The following is a 21558-nucleotide window of genomic DNA, read 5'->3' on the forward strand; positions in this document are numbered from 1 at the left end:
TTTAGAGGTCTTATTTTGAACATGGTCTTCATACTCTAGTTGTTTTGGGTTGGCTAGGAACCTGAAATCCTGACATTTGCCCCCTCGGAACCAGGGAAAGAGCATCATGAATTTTTCCGGCCCGAGTCACGTGACCATGACTCGGCTGACTTCTTGTTTCAAATGGAATGCTCAAAACAGATTGAGACCTGGCGGAGGAGTGTTATACTTTGAGCCTTACAGGGTATTTTCTGCAAACAGCCATTGATTGAATTTGGTATAATAACAAACAAGACTAAACCAGCTCGCTTGGTTTTGCTGTTTTTCCTGGTGCGTTTCAGCCAGCAAGCATTTATTGAGCAGTTTGCTGCAGTGATATTGAATTTCTTTTTTTTTTTTATAGTTAGGGCATCTGTGCTTAGTTGACTTTAGTCCCATTTCTCTCCTGTTCTTTTGAAATGTCCCCATAAAACAAATATATGAGGAAGGAAGCAGGAGGAAATGGTGCTGTGTCGTGCTTAAGTATGTGCTGATTTTGAGCATTACTTCACTCAATTAACTGATTATACAAAGGCTGTTGAGAACTACATTCTGTTTGTGAATCCCTACGCAATATGATATATATAAATGAAAATAAAAGAAGTGACATAAGATGTATTCCCTACACTGCTGTTTAGCAGGCTTCAACTAAGCCACAGTTGTGAGCTTGGCCTATCACTTGTTTTCCTAGAATGCATTGCTGGTTCCCCCCATGACTCGAATTAAAGCTCTGACTATTGTTCTGTACTAAGCTTTGCAGAGCATCTTGTCATGTCCTTAATGGCTACTTGTGTATCTAATTTGGACAGTCGCCTATTTATATCTTCTGATGATTTTCAAATTGGATTGTATATTTTATAATTAAGTTCTAAGAATTTTTAATAGAAATGTAGGTATGTTCTTTATTAGATATGATTTACAAGTTGTTTTTGTTTTTTTTTTGGCCAGGCCTGGGGCTTAAACTCAGTGCCTGAGCACTGTCCTTGGACTTTCTCAAGGCTAGAGCTCTACCACTTGAGCCACACTGCCACTTCCAGCTTTTTCTATGGATGTGGTACCAAGGAATCTAACCTGGGTCTTCATGCATGCTAGGTAAGCAGTCTATTACTAGGCCAAACTCCTGGCCCTAACAAGTATTTTTTTTCTGCCCATTCCGTTCATCTTTTCTTTTTAGTGGTGGTCCTAGGGCTTGAACTCAGGGTCTAGACCCTGTCTCTTAACTTTCCATTCAAGTTGCTGCTCCTCCACTAGAAGATAACAGTCTCATAAATTTTCTTGGCTGGACTGGCTTTGAAACCTCAATCCTCAGATCTCAATTTCCTGAGAAGCTGGGATTACACGTGTGAGCAACCCAGTACCTGATTTCTCTTCACCATTTTTTTTTTTAATTTTTTTTTTTTGGTGCTAGTCCTGGGGCTTGAACTCCAGAGCCTGGGCATTGTTCTTGAACTACAGCTCTATTTCTGGCTTTTTTTTTTTTTTTTTTTGGTGGTTAATTGGAGATAACAGTCTCATGGGCTTTCTTGCCTGGGGTGGATTTGAACCATGATCCTCAGATCTCAGTCTTCTGAGTAAGATTATAGGCATGTGCTGCCACCACCCAAATCTCTTCGCTTGTTGTTGTTTATTATTGTTATTGTTATTATTATTATTATTTCCAGCTCTGGAGCTTGAACTCAGGGCCGGAGCACTGTCCTTGGCCAAACTCCCAGCCCCATATCCACAATCTTTGTATATGTAAAATGATTATATATATACACAAGTATGTGTATATATATATATGTGTGTGTGTATGTGTATGTTCACGTCCATGAATACATATTTTAGGTCCAGTTTCCACATATGAATGAAAATATGGTATGTTTTTTTTTTTTAAAGCTCAATATGGGGCTATCCAGTTCCGTCCATTTTCCTGCAAACAACACAATAACTGTGTAATATTCCATAGTATTTATCTACACAGTTACCTGTATGATACGTACATACACAACATAAACCACATCTTCAGATTTTAGGGTTTTTTTTTTTGTTGTTGTTTGTGGGACTTGAACTCAGGGCTTAGGTGCTGTCCCTGAGCCTCTTTGTGTTCAAAGGTAGCACTCTATGACTTGAGTTACAGCTCCACTTTCAGTTTTTGAGTGGTTTATTGTAAATAAGTGTCTCATGGGGACTTTTCTGCCTGGGCTGGCTCTGAATTGTGGTCCTCAGATCTCAGCCTCCTGAGTAATTAGGGTTACACTGGCACCCAGCCAGATTTTAAATGTTTTTTTTGGGGGGAGGTGGGGCCAGTCCTGAGGCTTGAACTCAGGGCTGGGTTACTGTCTCTGAGCTTTTTTTGCTCAAGGCTAGCATTCTTTTACTTGAGCCACAGGACCACTTCCAGCCTTTTTTTGTGTGTGTGGGTCTTGGACTTGAGCTCTGGGCCTGGGCACTGTCCCTGAGCTCTTCAGCTCAAGGCTACCACTCTACCCCTTGAGCCACAGCCCCACTTCCCCATTTCTAGTGATTAATTGGAGATAAGAGTCTCACATTCTTTATTGGGCTGGCTTTGAACCCTGATCTTCAGATCTCACTTTCCTCAGTAGTTAGGATTATAGGCATGAGCCATCACACTGGGCCACTTCCTGCTTTTTTTTTGTTTATGTGGTACTGAGGAATCAAACCCAGGGCTTCATGCATGCTAGGCAAGCACTCTACCACTAAGCCACATTCCCAGCCTCTATTTTAAACTATTTTTAAAGTCCAGCTTTTACTTACATTGTTTATGCTTTAGGTGCTCAATTCAGGGTACTAAAATTTGTTTTGTTGTTGTTGATTGTGGACTTAAACTCAGGGACTGGGTGCTGTCCTGGAGCTTTTTCGCTCAAGGATAGTACTCTACTACAGGCTCACAGACTTTCTGTTTAGGAGATTAGAGTCTCAGAGACTTTCCTTCCTTGGCTGGCTTTGAACCCTGATCCTCAGATCTCAGCCTCCTAAGTAACTAGGATTACAGATGGACTCACTGGCACTTGGCTCTTTGTTTTGTTTTTTTGGTTTTCAAACAGTTTTATAAATTTGTTGTTTTTGCCAATCCTGGGGCTTATCTCAGGGCCTGGGCGTTGTCCTTGGGCTTTCTCAAGGCTAGTACTCTTACTGCTTGTGCCACACCACTTCCAGCTTTTTCTGTGTATGTGGTCCCAAGAAATTGAACCCAGGGCTTTGTACCTACTAGGCAAGCAGTCTACCACTAGGCCACACTCTTGGCTCCTGTTTTAAAATAGTTTTAAATTGAGGTATATCACCTGTTTTCCTGTTTTGTTCATTTATTTTTGTTTAAGGTTTTTATTAGTGTATATTAATTGTATTTTAATATACACACCATGGATACACATAGTTAATATATAATTTCATCGTGAGATACATTTAAGTATGTAATGTGATCAAATTCAGCCTATTGCTCCTTGTCCTTCCAAGACCCCATCATCTAGTTTCATTCTTTTTTTTTTTTTTTTTTTTTGCCAGTTCTGGGCTTGTGCTCAGGTCAGGGCCTGAGCACTGTTCTTGGACTTTCTCAAGGCACCATTTCTGGCTTTTTTCTATGTGTGTGGTACTGAGGAATCGAACCTGGGTCTTCATGCATGCTAGGCAAGCACGCTACCACTAAGCCAAACTCCTGGCCCCAGTTTCATTCTTGACTTGTGACTGTCTCATTGTTCCAGCATTATTATTAAAAGAATTGTTGATCTTGACACCCACCTTTCTTGAAGGTTATAAGGCAAGTCCTGTTTAAGGCTGGCTTCTCTGCTCATCCAGTCTCAGTTTACTTAGAAATGAGAAAGTGAGTTCTTTCACTTTGCTCTCATGATTCTGTTTACATTTTCATATACATTTTAGTCCAGTTGTGTGTGTGTGTGCATGCGCATGCACCTGTATGAGGCAGGGCCTGGCCTAGGGCCCCCCTCCCCTTGGTAGTTAATTGGAGATTAAGAATCTCACAGACTCTTCTGAGTTGTGAGGATTATAGGGCTTGAGCAACTCTGCTTGGTTTACTTGTCAGTTTCAACGAAAGCAGTTTGGATCTTGATAGTAGCTGGGTTGAATCTATGGATCGGTTTCGACAGTATTGCTATGTTAACAATACTAAATCTTCCAGTTTATAGCATAGAATCTTCTTCTACTTATTTAGGTCTCTTAAGTTCTTTAAAAGCTGTAATGTGGGTTTTGGTGTATAATTTTTGCTTTTGTGAAATTTATTCCTAGGTATTTAAAACTTGATGCTATCATAAGTGGAATTGTTTCCTTGATCTGTTAGTGAATTAGTTAAATAGAAGTAGAGATTTCACCCAGGGCACCAAGAATGCTAAGCATTCACTCTGCTTCTGAATTGTACCCTCAGTCTGTTATCTGTAAATTGATTTACAAACTCCTTTCCTGTCTCCTGGTATTTGCTGAGCTCCCTCTGCTTCTCCCCTCCCCTCTGCTGCCTTTCCCTTTTTAGTTTGTTAGAAGTTCTAACACAGTATTGAATGAGATGTAGCAAGAATGGACATTACAACTTAAAGAAAATGCATTCTATCATTTACAATGGCATTGTGAGTCTGGCTCTTAGTAGATTCCTTTAGCTAACTTAAGGCTATTCCTGGTTGGGCTAGTCTGCTTTTACTGGGTATATTGAAATTATCATGTTTTTGCTCTTTACCCTATTAATGTACCAGTTTCCATAAGTAAAACCAGCTTTGCATTCTTGAGATAAATTGCACTTATATCGTCCTTTTTATGTTAATGGATTCAATTTAACAGACTTTTTTTTTTTTTTTTTTTGCTGGTGCTGGGTCTTGAACTCAGGGCCTGAACTCTGAGCCTCTCAAGGCTCTTTGTCTACTTCTGGAGCCTCAGTGCCACTTCCAGTCTTTTCAGAGTAGTTTATTGGAGATAAGAGTGTTTTTGAGGATATTTACATTTGTATATTTTAGGGTTATTACTTTATAGCTTCCTCTTCTTGTGATATTTTTGTCTGCTCTTAGTACTTTATCTGACTTGGTCTTGTTTGTAATTTGGGCTTAAGCTGTTAGTTTGTTATCTGCCTCACTCTTAATTATGCTGTAGTAACTAATTTTAAAATAGTCGGTTTCATTTTCTATTGTCTGGCTCCTTTAGTTTTAGCCTTCTAAAACTAGTTTTAGCCTACTAGTCCTTGCTTTGGACTGCATTTGCACAAGGTCTTGTGTAGCTTAGTATACTTGCCATATGCACAGGATTGAGCTGGTCCTAGCAGAAGTAGACTATAGACAGGAATAAGGGTGAGTTCAGGTGTTAGTAAAGGTAAGAAGCAGAGATTGACATCTGACTAAAAATGTCCAGCACCAAGGAGTACAGTCCAACTAAAACTGATACTAGTAATTAGAGTGAGATTAGCATGTAGAATAATTAAAGCATGAATATTGTACATATATATATAAATAAACATATATATATTTTTGCCAGACCTGAGGCTTGAACTCAGGACCTGGGCACGGTCCCCAAGCTTTTTTTGCTCAAGGCTAGCACTCTGCCACTTGAGCCACAAGGCTACATCTGGCATTTCTGCTAATTATTATTATTATTCCCACTCCCATGAATATTGTTCAGTTAGCGGTCAAGGATGAGTTTGTGCAGGTTGGAAAGAAATATGCAAGAACTAGTCAATAAGCTAAGCCTCAGAAGCGGAATGAAAGAACGGGCACTGGTGGCTTACTCCTGTAATCCTAGCTACTCAGGAGGCTGAGATCTGAGGATTTTGTGGTTCAAAACCAGCCTGGGCAGAAAAGTCCATGAGCCTCATCATCTCCAATAAACTTCTCAGAAAACGCCAGAAGTGGCACTCAGTTCCAGCTCTAGGACTGGCCAAAGAAAAGGGGGGGGGTGAGCGGGGAAGAGAATGGGATTTATTGGAAAGACAGCAGGCTGAGGTTCTTGCCTTTGACCTTTAGAAGATTGCTTAGAGCTTGTGGTCCTCTGGCTCTGGAAATATCAAATGAGAATACCAGTTCTATGTTTCAGGGCTATAAGCTCCAGAATAGATAACTCTTAGCAGGGAAAGGGATGGGCATTCCTCAGCATGAGATAGCTGACTGGAAGAAAAGTGTTGGGTTCAAATGGGCAATAAGCTGACTACAGAGAAGATAAGTGCAGTAATCCGAGAGCGTTTAAGACCCAGAACCATGATGCATTTATTTTTCACTGTCGTTCACCATCATGCTTCCCATCTATAGAAATCTGGACTGTTCAAGTTTTAGAGTACGCTAGGAACACTAACAGGATTCAGCATGTAGCAGTGTTCTTGGCTGTGATTTAGTGATGGCATACTAAATAAAATCAGCAAAAGAAGAAGGTCCATAAGTTATAATCCCAGAGAAACTAGGTACAAGCTTCTCAGAATTCTGCAGTTATAAGGAACATGCTTAATTTTCCAGACTCAAATTGTAATAGCACATGGAAAATGTTTAAAGGAGAGCTCATTAGAAATTCATGGGAACTTTCTGGGAGTGGGGGGTCTGGTCCTGTAACAAAATTCCTGTGTAAAAGCTCTGGGAAGAAAGCAGGGGTTCAGCATAAAACCATATTGCTTGTTCACTTTAGGTGTGTATATCTATAAGTTAGGGAATGGTATAAAATCTCTTGAAATACAACTTCCCTCATGTCAGCCCCCCCCCAAAAAAAGTCTTCAAGAATACATATCAGTAGGATAGATTGAGGAAACTACTTTTACAGTGCCTCAAGATCAGAAATGTACTTTTTTTTGGTGCTGGTCCTAGAGCTTGAACTTGAGCTAGGCACTATTCCTGAGCTTCTTTTACTCAAAGCTAGTGCTCCACTAGTTGAGCTACAGGTACACTTCAACCCTTTTGGTAATTTTTTTTTTGTTTCTTTTTTGCCAGTCCCCTGTGGCTTGAACTCCAGGCCTGAGCACTGTCCTTGGGCTTTCTCAAGGCTACAGCGCTACCACTTGAGCCACAGCACCACTTCTGCCTTTTTTTTTTTGCCAGTCTTGGGTTTGAGTTCAGGGTCTGTCCTTGGACTTTCTCAAGGCTAGAGCTCTATCATTTGAGCCTCAGCACCACTTATGGCTTTTGCTCTGTATATGTGGTACCAAGGAATTGAACCCAGGTCTTCATGCATGCTAGGCAAGCACTCTACCAATAGGTCAAACTCCTGGCCCCCATTTGAGGTTTTTGAGTGGTTTATTAGAGATAAGAGTCTTGTGTACTGTTCTGCCTGTCTTCAAACCTAGATACTCTCTCATCTCAGCCTCCCAAGTAGTTAGTATTACGATGTGAGCCTCCAGTGCCCAGCTCAGAAATGTGCTTTTAAGAAGCAATTTTTAAAATACTTTCCAGTGCTTACTTTTTCTGTTTCTAGTTCAGGAGGATATTTATTTTCCTGTCCCTTTTTTTTTTTTTTTTTTTTTTTTTTTGCCAGTCCTGGGGCTTGAGTTCAAGGACTTCGTACTGTCCTTGGGCTTTTTCTTAAGGCTAGAGCTCTACCACTTGAGCCACAGCACCATTTCCGTTTTTTTTTCTGTGTATGTGGTACTGAGGAATTGAATCTGGGTCTTTGTGCATGCTAGGTGAGCACTCTACCACGAGGCCATGCTCCTGCCCCGCATGTGTCTTTATACTGATGTATGCAGACATAACAAAAAAGGTGGGAAGAGGGAGCACATAACATACAATACAAAGTTCTAGTAAACAAAAACAGTGGCAAAAAAAATCAGTGTGGAAAAAAAATCAAAAACAAAAAGCAAAGTAACAAAAAAAACTTTTGTTTCCATTTCTTGGAGTTTATTTCAACAAGCATTTTATATGCTCTTGGCTATTGAGCTTTCGTGATCCTCCCCTAAGAATATCCTCGTTTAGTCTCAGTGTGTGAATGTCTAGAGTCCTGGGTAATTTATCATATCCAAATGTATTTTTTTTTTTTACCATTGTGTTTATTTGTAGATTTATAGGCACATTCTAGTTATAACAAATGAGGGAAATTACGCAACAACCTATGTTTCTTTGGATTTGGCCTACTTTGCTTAATGTTTTTTTCTGTCTTTCCATGTCCTTAGGAATATCATTCTTTCTGGTGGAAACCTAAATTTTCCTTGTGTATATGTACCACATATCATGTACCACATGATCCATTTTTCCACTGAGAGGCATCTAAGTTGATTGCATATCTTGGCTATGGTACGCAGTGCTGCAGTGAACATAGTTGTACTGGTAGCTTCACTGTGGCTCTGTTTGTAGTTTATTGGATAAATGCCCAGGAGTGGAGTTGATGGATCATAGGAAAGCTCTATGTTTAGTCTTTTGAGGAACCTCTATACTGCTTTCTATCTGTTTAGGGGAGTAGAAGGAGGCACATAGAAATGGTGGGACAAGCAGTGAAACAAATGTAGCTGTGATACTCACTAGACACTGTTGAAAGTGAACTTTACAATTAGGGAGTGGGAGTGGGCCATTGGAAGGAAAAACTAGGATAAAAGAAGGGAAGAGGTAACACTATCCAGAAAGAAATATACTCACTACCTGACTTACATAACTATAACTTCTCTGTACATCATCTTTGCAATAACAACAAAAAAGCACATAACAGGGGAAAAAGAAAGATAAAGCTTATAGCACTGTCCTTATTTCCGCCACTTGCTCTTTTCATTTAGTGTAGTGTTAGGAATATTCCTTCCTATCAGTAAAGAGGTAGATCCTTTTCAGGATGCTGTGCCATGCCAAAGACATGTCTTTACTACTAGACATTCAGCTTCTCTGCTCTTAGCCATGGGAACTAGGATAGCCATGTACTAGTGCTTTATTGCTATAAAATACATCTTTACAGATAGGATGGCTGCATAGAATATATATAGTGTGATTCATTGAAACCATTCTTGATCACTTTCCAAGACATTGTTCTTGTTTTAGTGTCTGTTATTTTTTTGTTGTTGTTGTTTGAGACAGGTCTTGCTGTTTCGTAGCTCAAGTTGGCCTCCAATTCTAGATTATATCCCCCTTCACTGCAGGAGTGCTGGGATTACAGGCATGTACCCTAATAACTGGCCAATATTTTTTATTACTACTCATAATATGAGTTTTCTTAATTATTTTTGCCAGCACTGCTATTCTTGGACATTCAGTGCTGGTAAAATAGGGCTGGGAATATAGCTTAGTAGTACAGTGCTTGCCTAGCATGCATGAAGCCCTGGGTTCAATTCCTCAATATCACAGAAAAAGCTGGAAGTGGACTTTCTTGCTGGACATGCTTTAAACCAATCCTCAGATCTCAGCCTCCTGAGTAGCTAAGATTACAGATGTGAGCCACCAGTGCCTGACTCCTCTGTTTTTAAAATAATCATAGAGTACACAGTACTCTGTCATGTATAATGCATTTTTCATATTGCCTTAAGGCCAGAAATTTCCTTCTTTCCTCACCCCCTACCCCCCTGCTCTTGTCCTGGGATTTGAACTCAGGGCTTGGCACTGTCCTTGAGCTTTTCAAGGCTAGTGCTCTACCACTTGAGCCATAGCACCTCTAGCCTTTTCTGTGTTTGTGGCACCAGTGTATTGAACCCAGGGCATCGTGCAAACATTCTACCACTAGGCCATGCTCTTGGTCCTAAGGGCAAAAATTTCTGCTAAACTCTCAAAGCCTTTTAGTTGACTTGTTATTTTTCTTTTTTTTAAACATGTAGCTGCTCAAATGTGGGGCTTCTCAGCTCTGTTCATAGTTGTGGTGATCTTGTTTTGCTTGCATTTTCCTCCCATAACACAAAATTAAAAAAAAAATGCCTTAGAGAACATCAGTGTCTGGGTCTCTCATTAAAACCCATGGTGATTTGGTCTTTTGTCTTCCCAATTATACATCCGTGGTTCTTAGAACTCAAATTCTTGGTTTTTAGGAGTAAATTTTGTTCTTATAAAAGATGAAGAAAATTAAGGAAAAGACTGTTGGAACACAGTCTGTGGGAAACAATGCTACAAATAAGACTTATCACAAACTATGGAAAAGACTTTTTGTTGTTTTTTGGATCGGTCATGGGGCTTGGACTCTGGGCCTGGGTGCTGTTCTCAAGGCTACTGTCCTGCTCCTGGAGCCAAAGCACTGCTCATGGTTTTCTAGTGGTTAATTGGAGATGAGTCTCATGGTCTTTAGTGTCTGGGCTGGCTTTGAACCATGATCCTCAGATCTCAGCCTTCTGAGTAGCTTAGGATTGATTATAGGCCTGAGCCACTGTGCTAGGCTTGAAAAGACTTTTTTTTTTTTTTGCCAGTCCTGGGGCTTGAACTCACAGCATGGGTACTGTCCCCACGCTTCTTTTGCTTAAGGCTAGTACTCTACCACTTGCAGTACTTCTGGCCTTTTCTGTTAATGTGGTGCTGAGGAATTGAACCCAGGGTTTTATGCATGCTAGGCAAGCACACTACCACTAAGCCAAATTCTCAGTCCTGAAAATATTTATTTTCTGTGACTCCTGAAAAGAGCTAGAACTTAATTTTGAGAGCTACCATGTGTAGGGACAAGGAGAGGCCATGATTGAAGAAGATAGATTTGAGTCCTGAGTTTAAACCCCAGAACTGAGCCTCCCCTACACACCCTGCCCAACCCCTCTCCCCCCAAAAAATAGTTTGTTAGCATTTAAATCCTAGGTAAACTTAGCTTTCTGAAACAGGAGATGATGTGGCAAAAGCATGAAGGTTCAATACATTTTTTTTTTCTCTTTGGAATAATAATTGGAACATCGGAAAACAAGATACAACACTGAAGATGATGTGTAGACTCTGGTGGATGGTCCTTTACATGCTGCTGAGATGGGTTCATGGTTTGGTATTTGGATACTTTTCCCACCCTATCACCCTATTTTATTTTACATGGCTCTTGCTACATAGTCCTGCTTTCTAAGTGCTAGGATTATAGATATGCCCTGCCATGCCCAGCTTTATCCCAGGTTTTCTTTGTTTTGTTTTGTTTTTTTTGCCAGTCCTAGGGCTTGAACTCAGGGCCTGAGCACTGTCCTTGGGCTTTCTCAAGGCTAGAGCTCTATCACTTGAGCCACAGCACCACTTCCAGCTTTTTCCTGTGCATGTGGTACCAAGGAATCAAATTCAGTTCTTTATGCATGCTAAGCAAGCACTCTGACCACTAGGCCAAACTCCGGCCCCCTTTATCCCAGTTTTAAAATGAAGAAATTAATAAGACTGTCACCAGAATATGGATGAGAATATGCCTCCCAGTTGCCACGCAAAACTACACACCCTTGTGATCACATGAGAAGATAGAGTCACAAAAAGGAGAGTTTTACAAGGTGAAAGTTTAACAAGGGTTTATTTTACTAAAACAAGGTTTTTAAGAAGAAAGAAACATGTCTTGTTCCCCATTCAAGAGATAGGAGTTACAGGATTTAAAATTGTAGCCTTTACCTTCATTCTTTCTTCCCTTGGGGAATACACATGGTCATGTCTAGCAACCCTAAACGCTATAGAGGAAAGAGGCATGGTACATTGACTAAATCTATCAGGCTCCTCTGATAGCTACATGACAGGTCCACAAAAAAGCAAAAGAATACATGTTATCTTATACTTCTTACAGCTTTTGACTAAGTTTAGCATCCAAGGCCTTTACTCATTATTGATTCTACATAATGACACTCATTTTATCCTTCTGCCTACTTTTGTCTTCTTTCTATCTCATCACAAAAGCTACCTTATCTTTGTTTAAGCTTATTTCAGCACACTTGTAATGTAGCATCCAGTCCTGGGGCTTGAACTTAGGACCTGCGCACTGTCCCTAAGCTTGTTCTTTTTTTTTTTTTCCATATATTTTTTGTTGTAGTTAATAGAAGGGTTACATTATATTCACCAGATAGAAGGCGCATTACATCACAAACATTGATACCCTTTCTCATATTAGCTTCTTTTGCTCAAGTCTAGTATTCTACCATTTGAGCCATAGTCCCACTGCTGGCCTTTTCTGTTTATGTGGTACTGAGAAATAACTAAGGGTTTCATGCATGCTGGGCAAGCACTCTACCACTAGGCCACATTCCCAGCCCCTCCCCTTCCAATTTCTTATGGACTTGTCTACCTTTCTGATTTTAACTTCTGATACATTCCCACTGTTATCCCTCTGTAAAAAATGGTTTTCATTCCTAATATATAGATGATGTATCTTGAGGCTAATCTCAAGGCTCTCTTAATCCCTTTGGAAAGCTTCCTCAGGGGACAGAGCTAGCTATTTGTTTTGTATGTGTGGTTTTCTCCAATTATCTGAGGGATTTGGTTGTTGATTTTGTTTGTTTGTTTTGTTTTTATTATTTTGAGCAGTGGGTCGTGGGGCTTGAACTCTGGGCCTGGGCGCTGTCCCTGTGCTCTTCAAGGCTAGCGCTCTACCACTTGAGCCACAGTGCCACTTCCTGATTTTTTTTTTTTTAAGTAAATGAGGTTTAGTTTCTAGATTTTAGGGTAACTAGGGTAACTGGGAGTAAGTAAGTAGCCAGAATGAGTTTCCTCCATCTTTACATGGACTTCTTTCTCCAGAAAGAAGACTTTCCTACTTAAATGAAATGGCTGGTACTTTAGGTGGATAGGTATGGCCTCAGGAAGGGAAGATCAGGAACCTCCCCAAAGGCTGACTTCCTCTGGGTCATCCATACCCTTGACGTTGTCCTGTAGAAAGAAGTTTAAGATAGGGTTTAAAAGCAGCAACTACTTGTAATGGTGTAAGGCTTAGGATGGGAAGTGGGTAGATGGTTTGGAGTGGCACTTCATAGCCTTTTAGTTCCTGTGGTTATCTTTTCACGTTGTCTCCATTTCTCTTCACTGTCTTTTGATCCGGGAGCTTCTCTAGATCTCTGCCATAGGGGATGGCAGGTATACTGTACCTCAGTGAGGTGCAGGGTAAGGAGGAGACAGACTCATTTTGAATCCTCCATCAAACGTTCTGTTGACATTCTGGAGTTTTTTGACATTTCAGAGAATTAAACTACACATTATTTCCTAAGAAATGAGTCACTTGGAATGTTTATGAAATGAAATTATTATCAAAATGCTGAAATACAAGTAGTCTATTTATGTATAATTTGTACTCTAAAGATGTCTGGAATATAGTTTAGCCTGTGCCAGGTCCTGGATTTGATCCCCCAGCAGTGCAGATACAGAGTGTGTGAGTGTGAATAACACAACTTGTTTGGAGGAAAGCAAGCCCCAGATACCTAAACAGAAGATTATGAGGGTGCCCCAGGCATCGCCACTAGCTGTTAGTTGATAATTGGCATCGGTAATGAGCAAACTAGCTTACTTAATGTGGTTTACATTTTACAATTAGAGGAAATTTCTTGTTTCCTAATGTGAAATTTGGTTAATTTTAGGTTGTCATCTTGAAGAGACTAAAAAGGACAAAAACTTAGTGCTTATGAGAAGGAAAGCTACATTATTTAAAGAAAATGAATTGTTTCGTGTAGTAGCTATGTAAGATTTAGGGTTCAAGTTTCATTTTAAATGCAGCTTGCTTGATAGAGGAAAGTATGCCCTGTCTTAATTTGTATAAAGTGAAAATGAACTTGTGTACATTTTTGGGAAAGTTAATTGCAACTGTGTGGTTCAGGGATTTAGTGCAAGAAGAAGAACAGTTGATGGAAGAAAAGAAAAAGAAAAAAGACGAGAAGAAAAAGAAGGAAGCTGCTCAAAAGAAGGTGGTATGTGATAAACTTTGTTAATCAGTTTAAACATAAGATGAAGGTTACTCTTATCTGACTGTTATAAAGTATTTGATTTATTGTTCTAAATTCAGTGAAGGTTCGTTTTAATACTTAAATGTTTTTGAATACATATAAAGTAGCTTGGTGTGCACAATTTAATGCATAATGTTTCCAATTTTCCAAAGGTAAGTATATTACATAGATTCTTACTTTTCAAATAGCTATTCCTAGGAATTTGTAAGTATTCCTACTTAAAATTTTGTAAGTGGCAAGAGTGTGGAATTTGTAGCTTTACAAGCAGGATTTGAACCCTCTTTTTTTTTTTATATAGCACATAAAATTAGTGTGGTCTTAGATTTTGTTTAGCCTCTGTGGGCATTAGTGTCCTTAATGTTTTATAAAGTGAAGGTTAAATTAATTAAATAATGTTGATACACATAGTAGAAAATAAAGTAATTCAGGAATACAGCCTTTGAGAGGTTAATAGATACTATGGAGAAAAGTGTCAATAGGATATTCTCATTTTATTTAGTACCTGAGCTGAGTTTTGAAATTTGTAGTTTAGATTTTGCTACTTTAACATATTTATTATAGAAGACTAGTGCAGTATAAGAAGCAATAATCAGAGCATTATGAGTTAAGGCTAAAAGACTATGCCTTTAATTATAAAATTATAGATGGTTTGGTGGTGCATATTTGTAATCTCTGTACTCAGGAGGCTACACAGGAGAATTGTGAGTTCTGGGCTAGCCTAGACTATATAGCAAGACCCTCAAATAAATAAAACAATGCAAAACCATTAAGGCTTTTCAAGTTATTATACTAAAGGCTAAGGATATTAATTATATCAAGATTTAAAGGACAGACCTTAAGCTCTTTGATTCATCAAGTTACTGTTCCATTTCTTTGTTGTAATGAAATTTTTTACATAAAAATTTATATATACCATGTTAGGAAGTAGATATAAATTATAACTGTATTTGCCACCATATTATATAAATGGGAAAAATCCAAGATACAAAGCTGTGGTGAGTAGTTTTGTTTTTGTAGAGAACTGTTGAGGCACTGGGGGAATTGTGTTGACAGTCTGAGAAATGGCAGAGGGACAGGAAATTTGCCTAGGATAGAAATTTGGTGAGTAAGAATCTGAGTTCAAAAGGACCCCAAGCAGAGTAAACTCAGAACGAAGCATCTGGTATCTTACGCATGTTCATGTTTGGGTTCTGAATTGGAGGTGGGGGCTGGGGGATCCAGGGTAGAAATAACAAGGAAAGGATGGTGGTAGCTTAGATACTTTGTGAGAGCTGGCCATGGGAAAAGCACTGATGATGTTTTAGTAGGAAAGCATAAGTTTGCAGTTTAGAAAGTGCTGGAGTTGATTAAAAGGAGTCAGAACCACATCAACAAAATGTTCTCCCTTTTGTATGGTACCTGAACTGATTTTTAAAACTTGTAGTTTAGATTCAGCTAAATAGACTGAAAACAGTGAGATATTGGCAAATAGAAAAATTGAAAATTAAAAATAATAATCCGTATGGCCAGGAGCTTGGCTTAGTGGTAGAGTGCTCGACTAGCACGCATGAAGCCCTGGGTTCCAGTCCCAGAACCACATACTCAGAAAAAGCCAGACATGATGCTATGGCTCAAGTCGTAGAGTGCTAGCCTCGAGCAAAAAGTGTTTGAGGACAGTGCCCAGGCCCTGAGTTCAAGCCCCAGGACTAGCAAAAAAATAATCATAATCCATAGTATTTGCTTAAAAGATGGGAAGGGAGAGAACCTAGATTGACTCCCAGGTTCCAGACTGAGTGATTTCAGTACAGTGGGGAGCAGTCACACTGGTTAGAGTACTGAAAGGGAAGGGAGGTGATCCATGACTTAGCTGTGAAGCTAGGGGAGGAGTGGATGGCAAAGAGCTTTTGAGGAGACTGACGGAAATGAACAGAGCTGACAGTTGAGTTGGCATCTGCTTTTAGATACCTTCAGGAGCAACTGGAAAGGAATACATAGGTGTATATCATAGCTAGAGTTTGGGTAGATTTTTGGCACTGACTGAGGTCTTGAGTCCCTAATGAAGGCTTTGTCTATATGGGACAGTCTGTGCTGGTCAGTCTTTATTAACAGACTTTTTGAAAGAGTTGTATCCTTTATAAGTTTAAGCTTGAAGTAGGCTTATTAGACTCTTACACTCTGTGGTGCCATTTGTTCAATGAAAGGATTATTTTTTTTTAAGGTAATGCAGGAGGAGGATGTTGGGTGTACTGTATAGAATTGTTTGTCTAGTTTTTTGAGTATTGCATTAGGCCCTGCTGGTCCTAAGGAATGTCAGGTATATATGAAGTGACTGAAGAAGTTGAATTTAAATGTTTTTGGTTGGAATTCATGTTTACTGAGAAATTTGTAAGAAAGGAAGATTGTGCTTTTGTGTGTGATTTTTAAGGTAGGACAATAATGGCTATAATTATTAAAAATACATCCTTAGGTCCCTTCATAACCAAGTTTCTAAGTCACTGAATCAGTAAAGGTGGTACTGTATATGTGCCCAGAACATTTGTAAAGAGCACCTGAATAGGAATTATTATTATTATTTTTTTTTTTTTGCCAGTCCTGGGCTTGAGCTCAGGGCCTGAGCACTGTTCTTGGACTTTCTCAAGGCTAGAGCTCTACCACTTGAGCCTCAGCACCACTTCCGGCTTTTTTTCTATGTATGTGGTACCAAGGAATCGAACCCGGGTCTTCATGCATGCGAGGCAAGCACGTTAACCACTATGCCAAACTCCCGGCCCCCTGAATAGGGATTATTATTAACTAAAGTTTAGTACCTTGAATAAATGTTAATTTCAAGTCTAAGATGCCACTGTAAATAAGACTATTCTCAGAATACTGGCTTACAACTAAATTTAAGTACAGCCAGTTGGTCAAGTAAGGACAGCTGGTGTTCCAGTTACCAAACAGGGAAGGAGAAGGAAGGAAGGGAGGGCTGGGGAAACACCCCAAACAAGCTCAAATTGCCACCCTTCTAGCCCAAAGATTGACAGGCTTCCTGGAGCTTGTCTTCTGACTAACAGGAGCAGCAGAAGTTTGCAGACAAATGGCAGGCATCTACATGATGCCAGAACATTGCCATAAAAACATCCCCTGCTTTATATGGTCACTCTACTTCATTTCTGTAAAATTTCTAGTATCTCTTGTAACTTGTTTCTTTTCACTGTTAAGGAAGCTGATCAGCAGACAAGAGCTAGATGTCTTTTCAGAACTCCTCACCATGACTTCCCCCCCTTTAATACACAACTTTGCGTTACACTTTGGTTTTACCTTTTTCCATCTTAAGGTCAACTCTAAATTGGGAATTAATATATTAGGGTCTTTTTTTTTTTTTTTTTTTTTTTTTTGCCAGTCCTCACTTTGAGCTCAGGGTCTGAGCACTGTCCTTGGTCTTTCTCAAGGCCTGAGCTCTACCACTTGAGCCTCAGCACCACTTCTGGCTTTTTTTTAAATATATGTGGTACGTAGGAATTGAACCCAGGTCTTCGTGCATGCTAGGGAAGCACTCTACCACTAGGCCAAACTCCCGGCCCCTATTAGGGTCATTTTTATAAAAGGGCATAAACAGATTCTTATGCCATGACTACAGAAAATATGTAACTTAACAGTTCATAGTAATTACTGGGGTCTTTTTGAACTCATAGCCTGGGTACTGTTCCCCAAGGTTTTGGGTTTTTTCCTCAAGGCTAGCACCCTACCACTCGGACCATATCTATCCTTATCATGGAGTTCACTGCCTAGGTTGGCTTTCGGTTGTGATCCTCAGATGTCAGGTCCTACTGAGTGCTAGGAGTACAAGTGACAGTCACTGGTGCCTAAGACCACTGGGATCTTTTAGGCATAGAAGATCTTATATGTGTGTTACTTTCTAATTTAAATTAAAAACCAGATAACACAATTTCTTTTTAGATCTAAGACTAAATAGTTTAACTGTGGTAATTTTTCTTATTTTGTCTGTTACTTAGTTTTTCTTTGAAGAAATTTTATACCAAAGTTGAGTGATTTTTTAAAAAAATATATTTTAGCTTTAGTACATATCTAGATAATACAGAGATCAGTGAATGGATAACCTCTTTTTGTGGGGTGGGGGGTTATGGGGCTTGAACTCTGGGCCTGGGCCATTGTCCCTGAGCTCTTCAGCTCAAGGCTACTGCCCTACTCCTGGGCCTGGGCTTTGTCCCCGAGCTTTTCAACTCAAGGTTATCTCCTTACCCTTGGAGCCACAGCCTCACTTCCCGTTTTCTAGGGATTAATTGGAGGTAAGAGTCTCTCCAGCACAAAAGACCACACTGGCTTTGAATCTCCATCCTCAGATCTCAGCCTCCTGAGTAGCTAGAATTTCAGATGTGAGCCACTGCTCCCGGATAACTTTATTTTTAATTTTCTGCTTGAAAACTTTCTCTGAGAAAGCTAACACTTTTTTTTTTTCATTCTTACATCTACGAATCAGTTGTGTTTTCTTAGTCTTTTGATTTCTTAAGCTTTAGAAGAAGAGTTTGCTAGCGTGCTTGTGTAGAGAAATTTTCTCCTTTAAAGAAGGACAGGGGCAGCCCTGGCAACAGGGTACCATGGATTTCTCTCTAGCTTCTGTTTCAGAACAAATTTCTCCAAGTGATGTTAAGGAAACTGTAATGAGGGAGAGGAGGTTGAGAAACAGGTTAATTATAGAGGGATAATTTAGTGTAAGCTTTAAGCTTGTAATTGTAGTTCCTAGAAAGCGCACCATGGTTGAGGCAGAGCAGAAGTATAAATTGGGATCTTTCATGGTTTTCCTTCTGTTACTGCGCTGAGTTGAAGGGATTTTTATGGTGTAGGCACACTAAATTCAACTTTAGTTGAATTTACTTTCAGAAGGAGACCTTTCTCCTTGGGATTACACACTCAGCAGTTCTGTGTCTAGGCTGGAGCTAGAGTTTATGCCTAAGCCTGTGAGGTGTTACCTGTAGTCCTACCCTACTGTACTCGTCTCATTCTTTTTCTCAGTTTTTAAAGCTCATCTTAGCACTCCTAGACCAGATGTTGCTTAGTAAATAAGTGAGGGCCTGGGTGTTGTTCCTGAGCTTTTTTGCTCAAGGCTAGCAGTCTACCACTTGAGCTACACCTCCACTTCAGGCTTTTTGGTGGTTAACTGGAGATAGGAGTCTGAGACTTCCTTGCCCTGGCTGGCTTCGGATCTCGGATCTCAGCCTCCCGAGTAGCTGGGATTACAGGCCAGACTTAACTTTTCATTACTAATGTTAGATTGTAAAACGTGTCACTGGTCTGACATGTAGATGATTAGGAAAGAGAAACTAAGTTGAGAACTAAGACACAGTACCTAACTACTTAAGTATGTTGAACTTCCGGCGTTTCCTAAAGCAGTGTAGTGGATCCTGTCAGACACAAAGTGCCCAATGTGTTTGTTGTGTTGTCTTCCGGTTTTTTGGTCTGCTGCTTTCATTGATGATCATAAGTCATGGAACTTACAGCTAGGGGTTAGTTTCTTTTTAAAGGAAGCAGTATTAGAAATGAAAATCATTTTCTTCTGCATTTCACAAATGTTTTAAATCTTATGGAGCAGTATCTCCGATGATACCTTCCCTTTAAACAGTGGATAGCCTCTCCCTTTCCCCTCCCAACATTTTTCATATGTTATTATTTGACCCTCACAAAAAACTCTGAAATGTAAGCAGTATAAACATTTCTATTGAGACTTAGGAAACTGAGACTCAGAGGGTCATTTACAAGTACAGTAAAGGTAATCAGTTCAAGACAATTTCTGTATATTTTATGGAACCCAGTAGTGCCAGAATATACCATTTTCACATATAGTCAGTGTAACATATTATTACTGAGATACTTTGTGTGTGTGTGTGTGTGAGTGTGTGTGAGTGATTTGGTCGGTTGTGGGACTTGAACTCTGGGCGTGGGCGCTGTCGCTGAGCTCTTCAGCTCGAGGCTGCTGCCCTACCACTTGAGCCACAGTACCACTCACCGGGCTGGCTTTGAACCGTGATCCTCAGATCTCAGCCTCCTGAGTAGCTAGGATTACAGGCGTGAGCCACTATGCCTAGCTCATACTTTGTGTTTTTGAAAATAAAAAAAAATTATGTTTGCACATCTCAGTTAATTAATTGGCCACATTTCAGTGGTCAGCAGCCACTTGTCACATGTTCTGGTGCAGGCGGTTACTATTAAAATCACTGAGACTACTTGGCAGTTTTCATTGTAGCAGTGTACGAAATCTTCTGGATCTCTTCCATGCCAGCCCACACAACCCATTTTAAAGAAGTAAAAACTCAGAGATTGTTCAGAAAGGGAGCCCTTGTTTTCTGTGACTGCTGTGCCTGCATAGCTAGCTCGGTGTATGAAGGGAGGGGCTTGGAGTATCTGCCAGTCTGCCAGTCTTCACAGAAGGCAGACTCCAACCAAGGTGGCTGACCTCTGTTCTCCCTCAGCCCCAGTTGTTTTTCCAGAGGCTTTTGTTGTTGTTGTTGTTTGATGGGTCATAGGGCTTGAATTTGGTCTGGGCACTGTCTCATAGCCCTTCAGCTCAAGGCTGTGAGTATATTAGTATAGACTGTGAGTATATTAGTATAGACTTGCATTCTTTCCAAGGTATTTACTTGTGAGTTTGTAAGCTAAGTCTAGCTTTTATCTGGAAAGAAGAACATGAATCCTTTGTCTCTCTGGGCCTGGTTTACTTCACTGTATTTTCAATATGAATTTTAAAATCTGCTTGTCAATTTTTTGCACAAAAGCCAGCTGGGAGTTTGAAAGAGATTGCATTCAATTTGTTCTTTTGGGGGAATGTTGCTTTTGGGGAAGGGGAGGGTCATGGGGCTTGAACTCGGCCTGGGCATTGTCCCTGAGCTGAAGAGCTACCACCCTACCCCTAGCCTGGGCACTGTCCCTGAACTCTTCAGCTCAAGGTTACTGTCCTACCCCTGGAGCCAAACCCCATTTCCCATTTTCTAAAGGTTAACTGGAGATAGAGTCTCAGGTCCTTTTGTGTCTGGGTTGGCTTTGAACCTTGATCCTCAGATCTCATCCACCTGAGTAGCAAGGATTACAGGCGTGAGCCACCACGCCCAGCTTTTCAGAGGAATTTGTAGCACATTTACTCTACATTGTAAGGCATAGAAGAGCAAACTTTCCCACTCAAAAATATTTAGTTGTTGACTAACTTTTGGCAGCTTAACCAGTTTGACACTAATTTGGTCTTTTTTTTTTTTTTAACCGGTCTTGGTGCTTGATACTCAGAGCCTGGGTATTGTCCTTAGGCTTTCTCAAGACTAGTACTCTACTACTGGAGCCACAACACCCATTTCTGGCTTTTTCTGTGTACGTGGTGCGGAGAAATCCAGCGCAGGTCTTGGTACATTTTAGGCAAGCACTCTGTAACTAGGCCACGCCCCCAGCACATGGTCTTGAGTTTTAATAATCATGTGTGACCTGCAACTTAGTTTCTTTTGGGAGAAACTTGTAGAAGTCCTTTAAGAACTATTTTCAGTATGCCAAAAAATTTTCCTGCTGATTACTTGACTTCAGAAAATTACATGTCTTACTTGACATAATGTTCTTGGTATCCTTTCTGAAATTTTAAGACTTGATTTTATCAGATTTTTAGCAGTGATTTCTCCCAGAGATCAAAGTATTGTCAAATTGGCTAACTGGTATTTTTTTTTTTTTTTTGCCAGTCCTGGGCTTGAGCTCAGGACCTGAGCACTGTCCTTGGACTTTCTCAAGGCTAGAGCTCTACCACTTGAGCCTCAGCACCACTTCCAGCTTTTTTGTATGTATGTGGTACCAAGGAATCGAACCCG

The 21558-nt window shown here is 40.1% G+C and overlaps 1 protein-coding gene across 7 annotated transcripts in view; it reads left to right on the forward strand.

Annotated features, from left to right (window-relative positions):
• Tnrc6a (trinucleotide repeat containing adaptor 6A) overlaps positions 1–21558 on the forward strand; it is an 80099-nt gene that overhangs the window by 7059 nt on the left and 51482 nt on the right. Inside the window, exon 3 of one of the 7 annotated variants that reach the window (XM_090357857.1) lies at positions 13618–13708. In XM_090357857.1, coding sequence (XP_090213983.1) covers positions 13618–13708 — 91 coding nt within the window. Of the gene's footprint in view, positions 1–12446; positions 13709–21558 lie in introns of those variants that run through there. The other 6 variants (XM_090357861.1, XM_090357860.1, XM_090357856.1 and 3 more) reach the window with 6 other exon arrangements.

The sequence above is a fragment of the Megascapheus bottae genome, chromosome 25 (assembly GCF_031878675.1).
Source record: "Megascapheus bottae isolate mThoBot1 chromosome 25, mThoBot2.hap1, whole genome shotgun sequence".
In the NCBI taxonomy this organism is placed as follows: domain Eukaryota; kingdom Metazoa; phylum Chordata; class Mammalia; order Rodentia; family Geomyidae; genus Megascapheus; species Megascapheus bottae.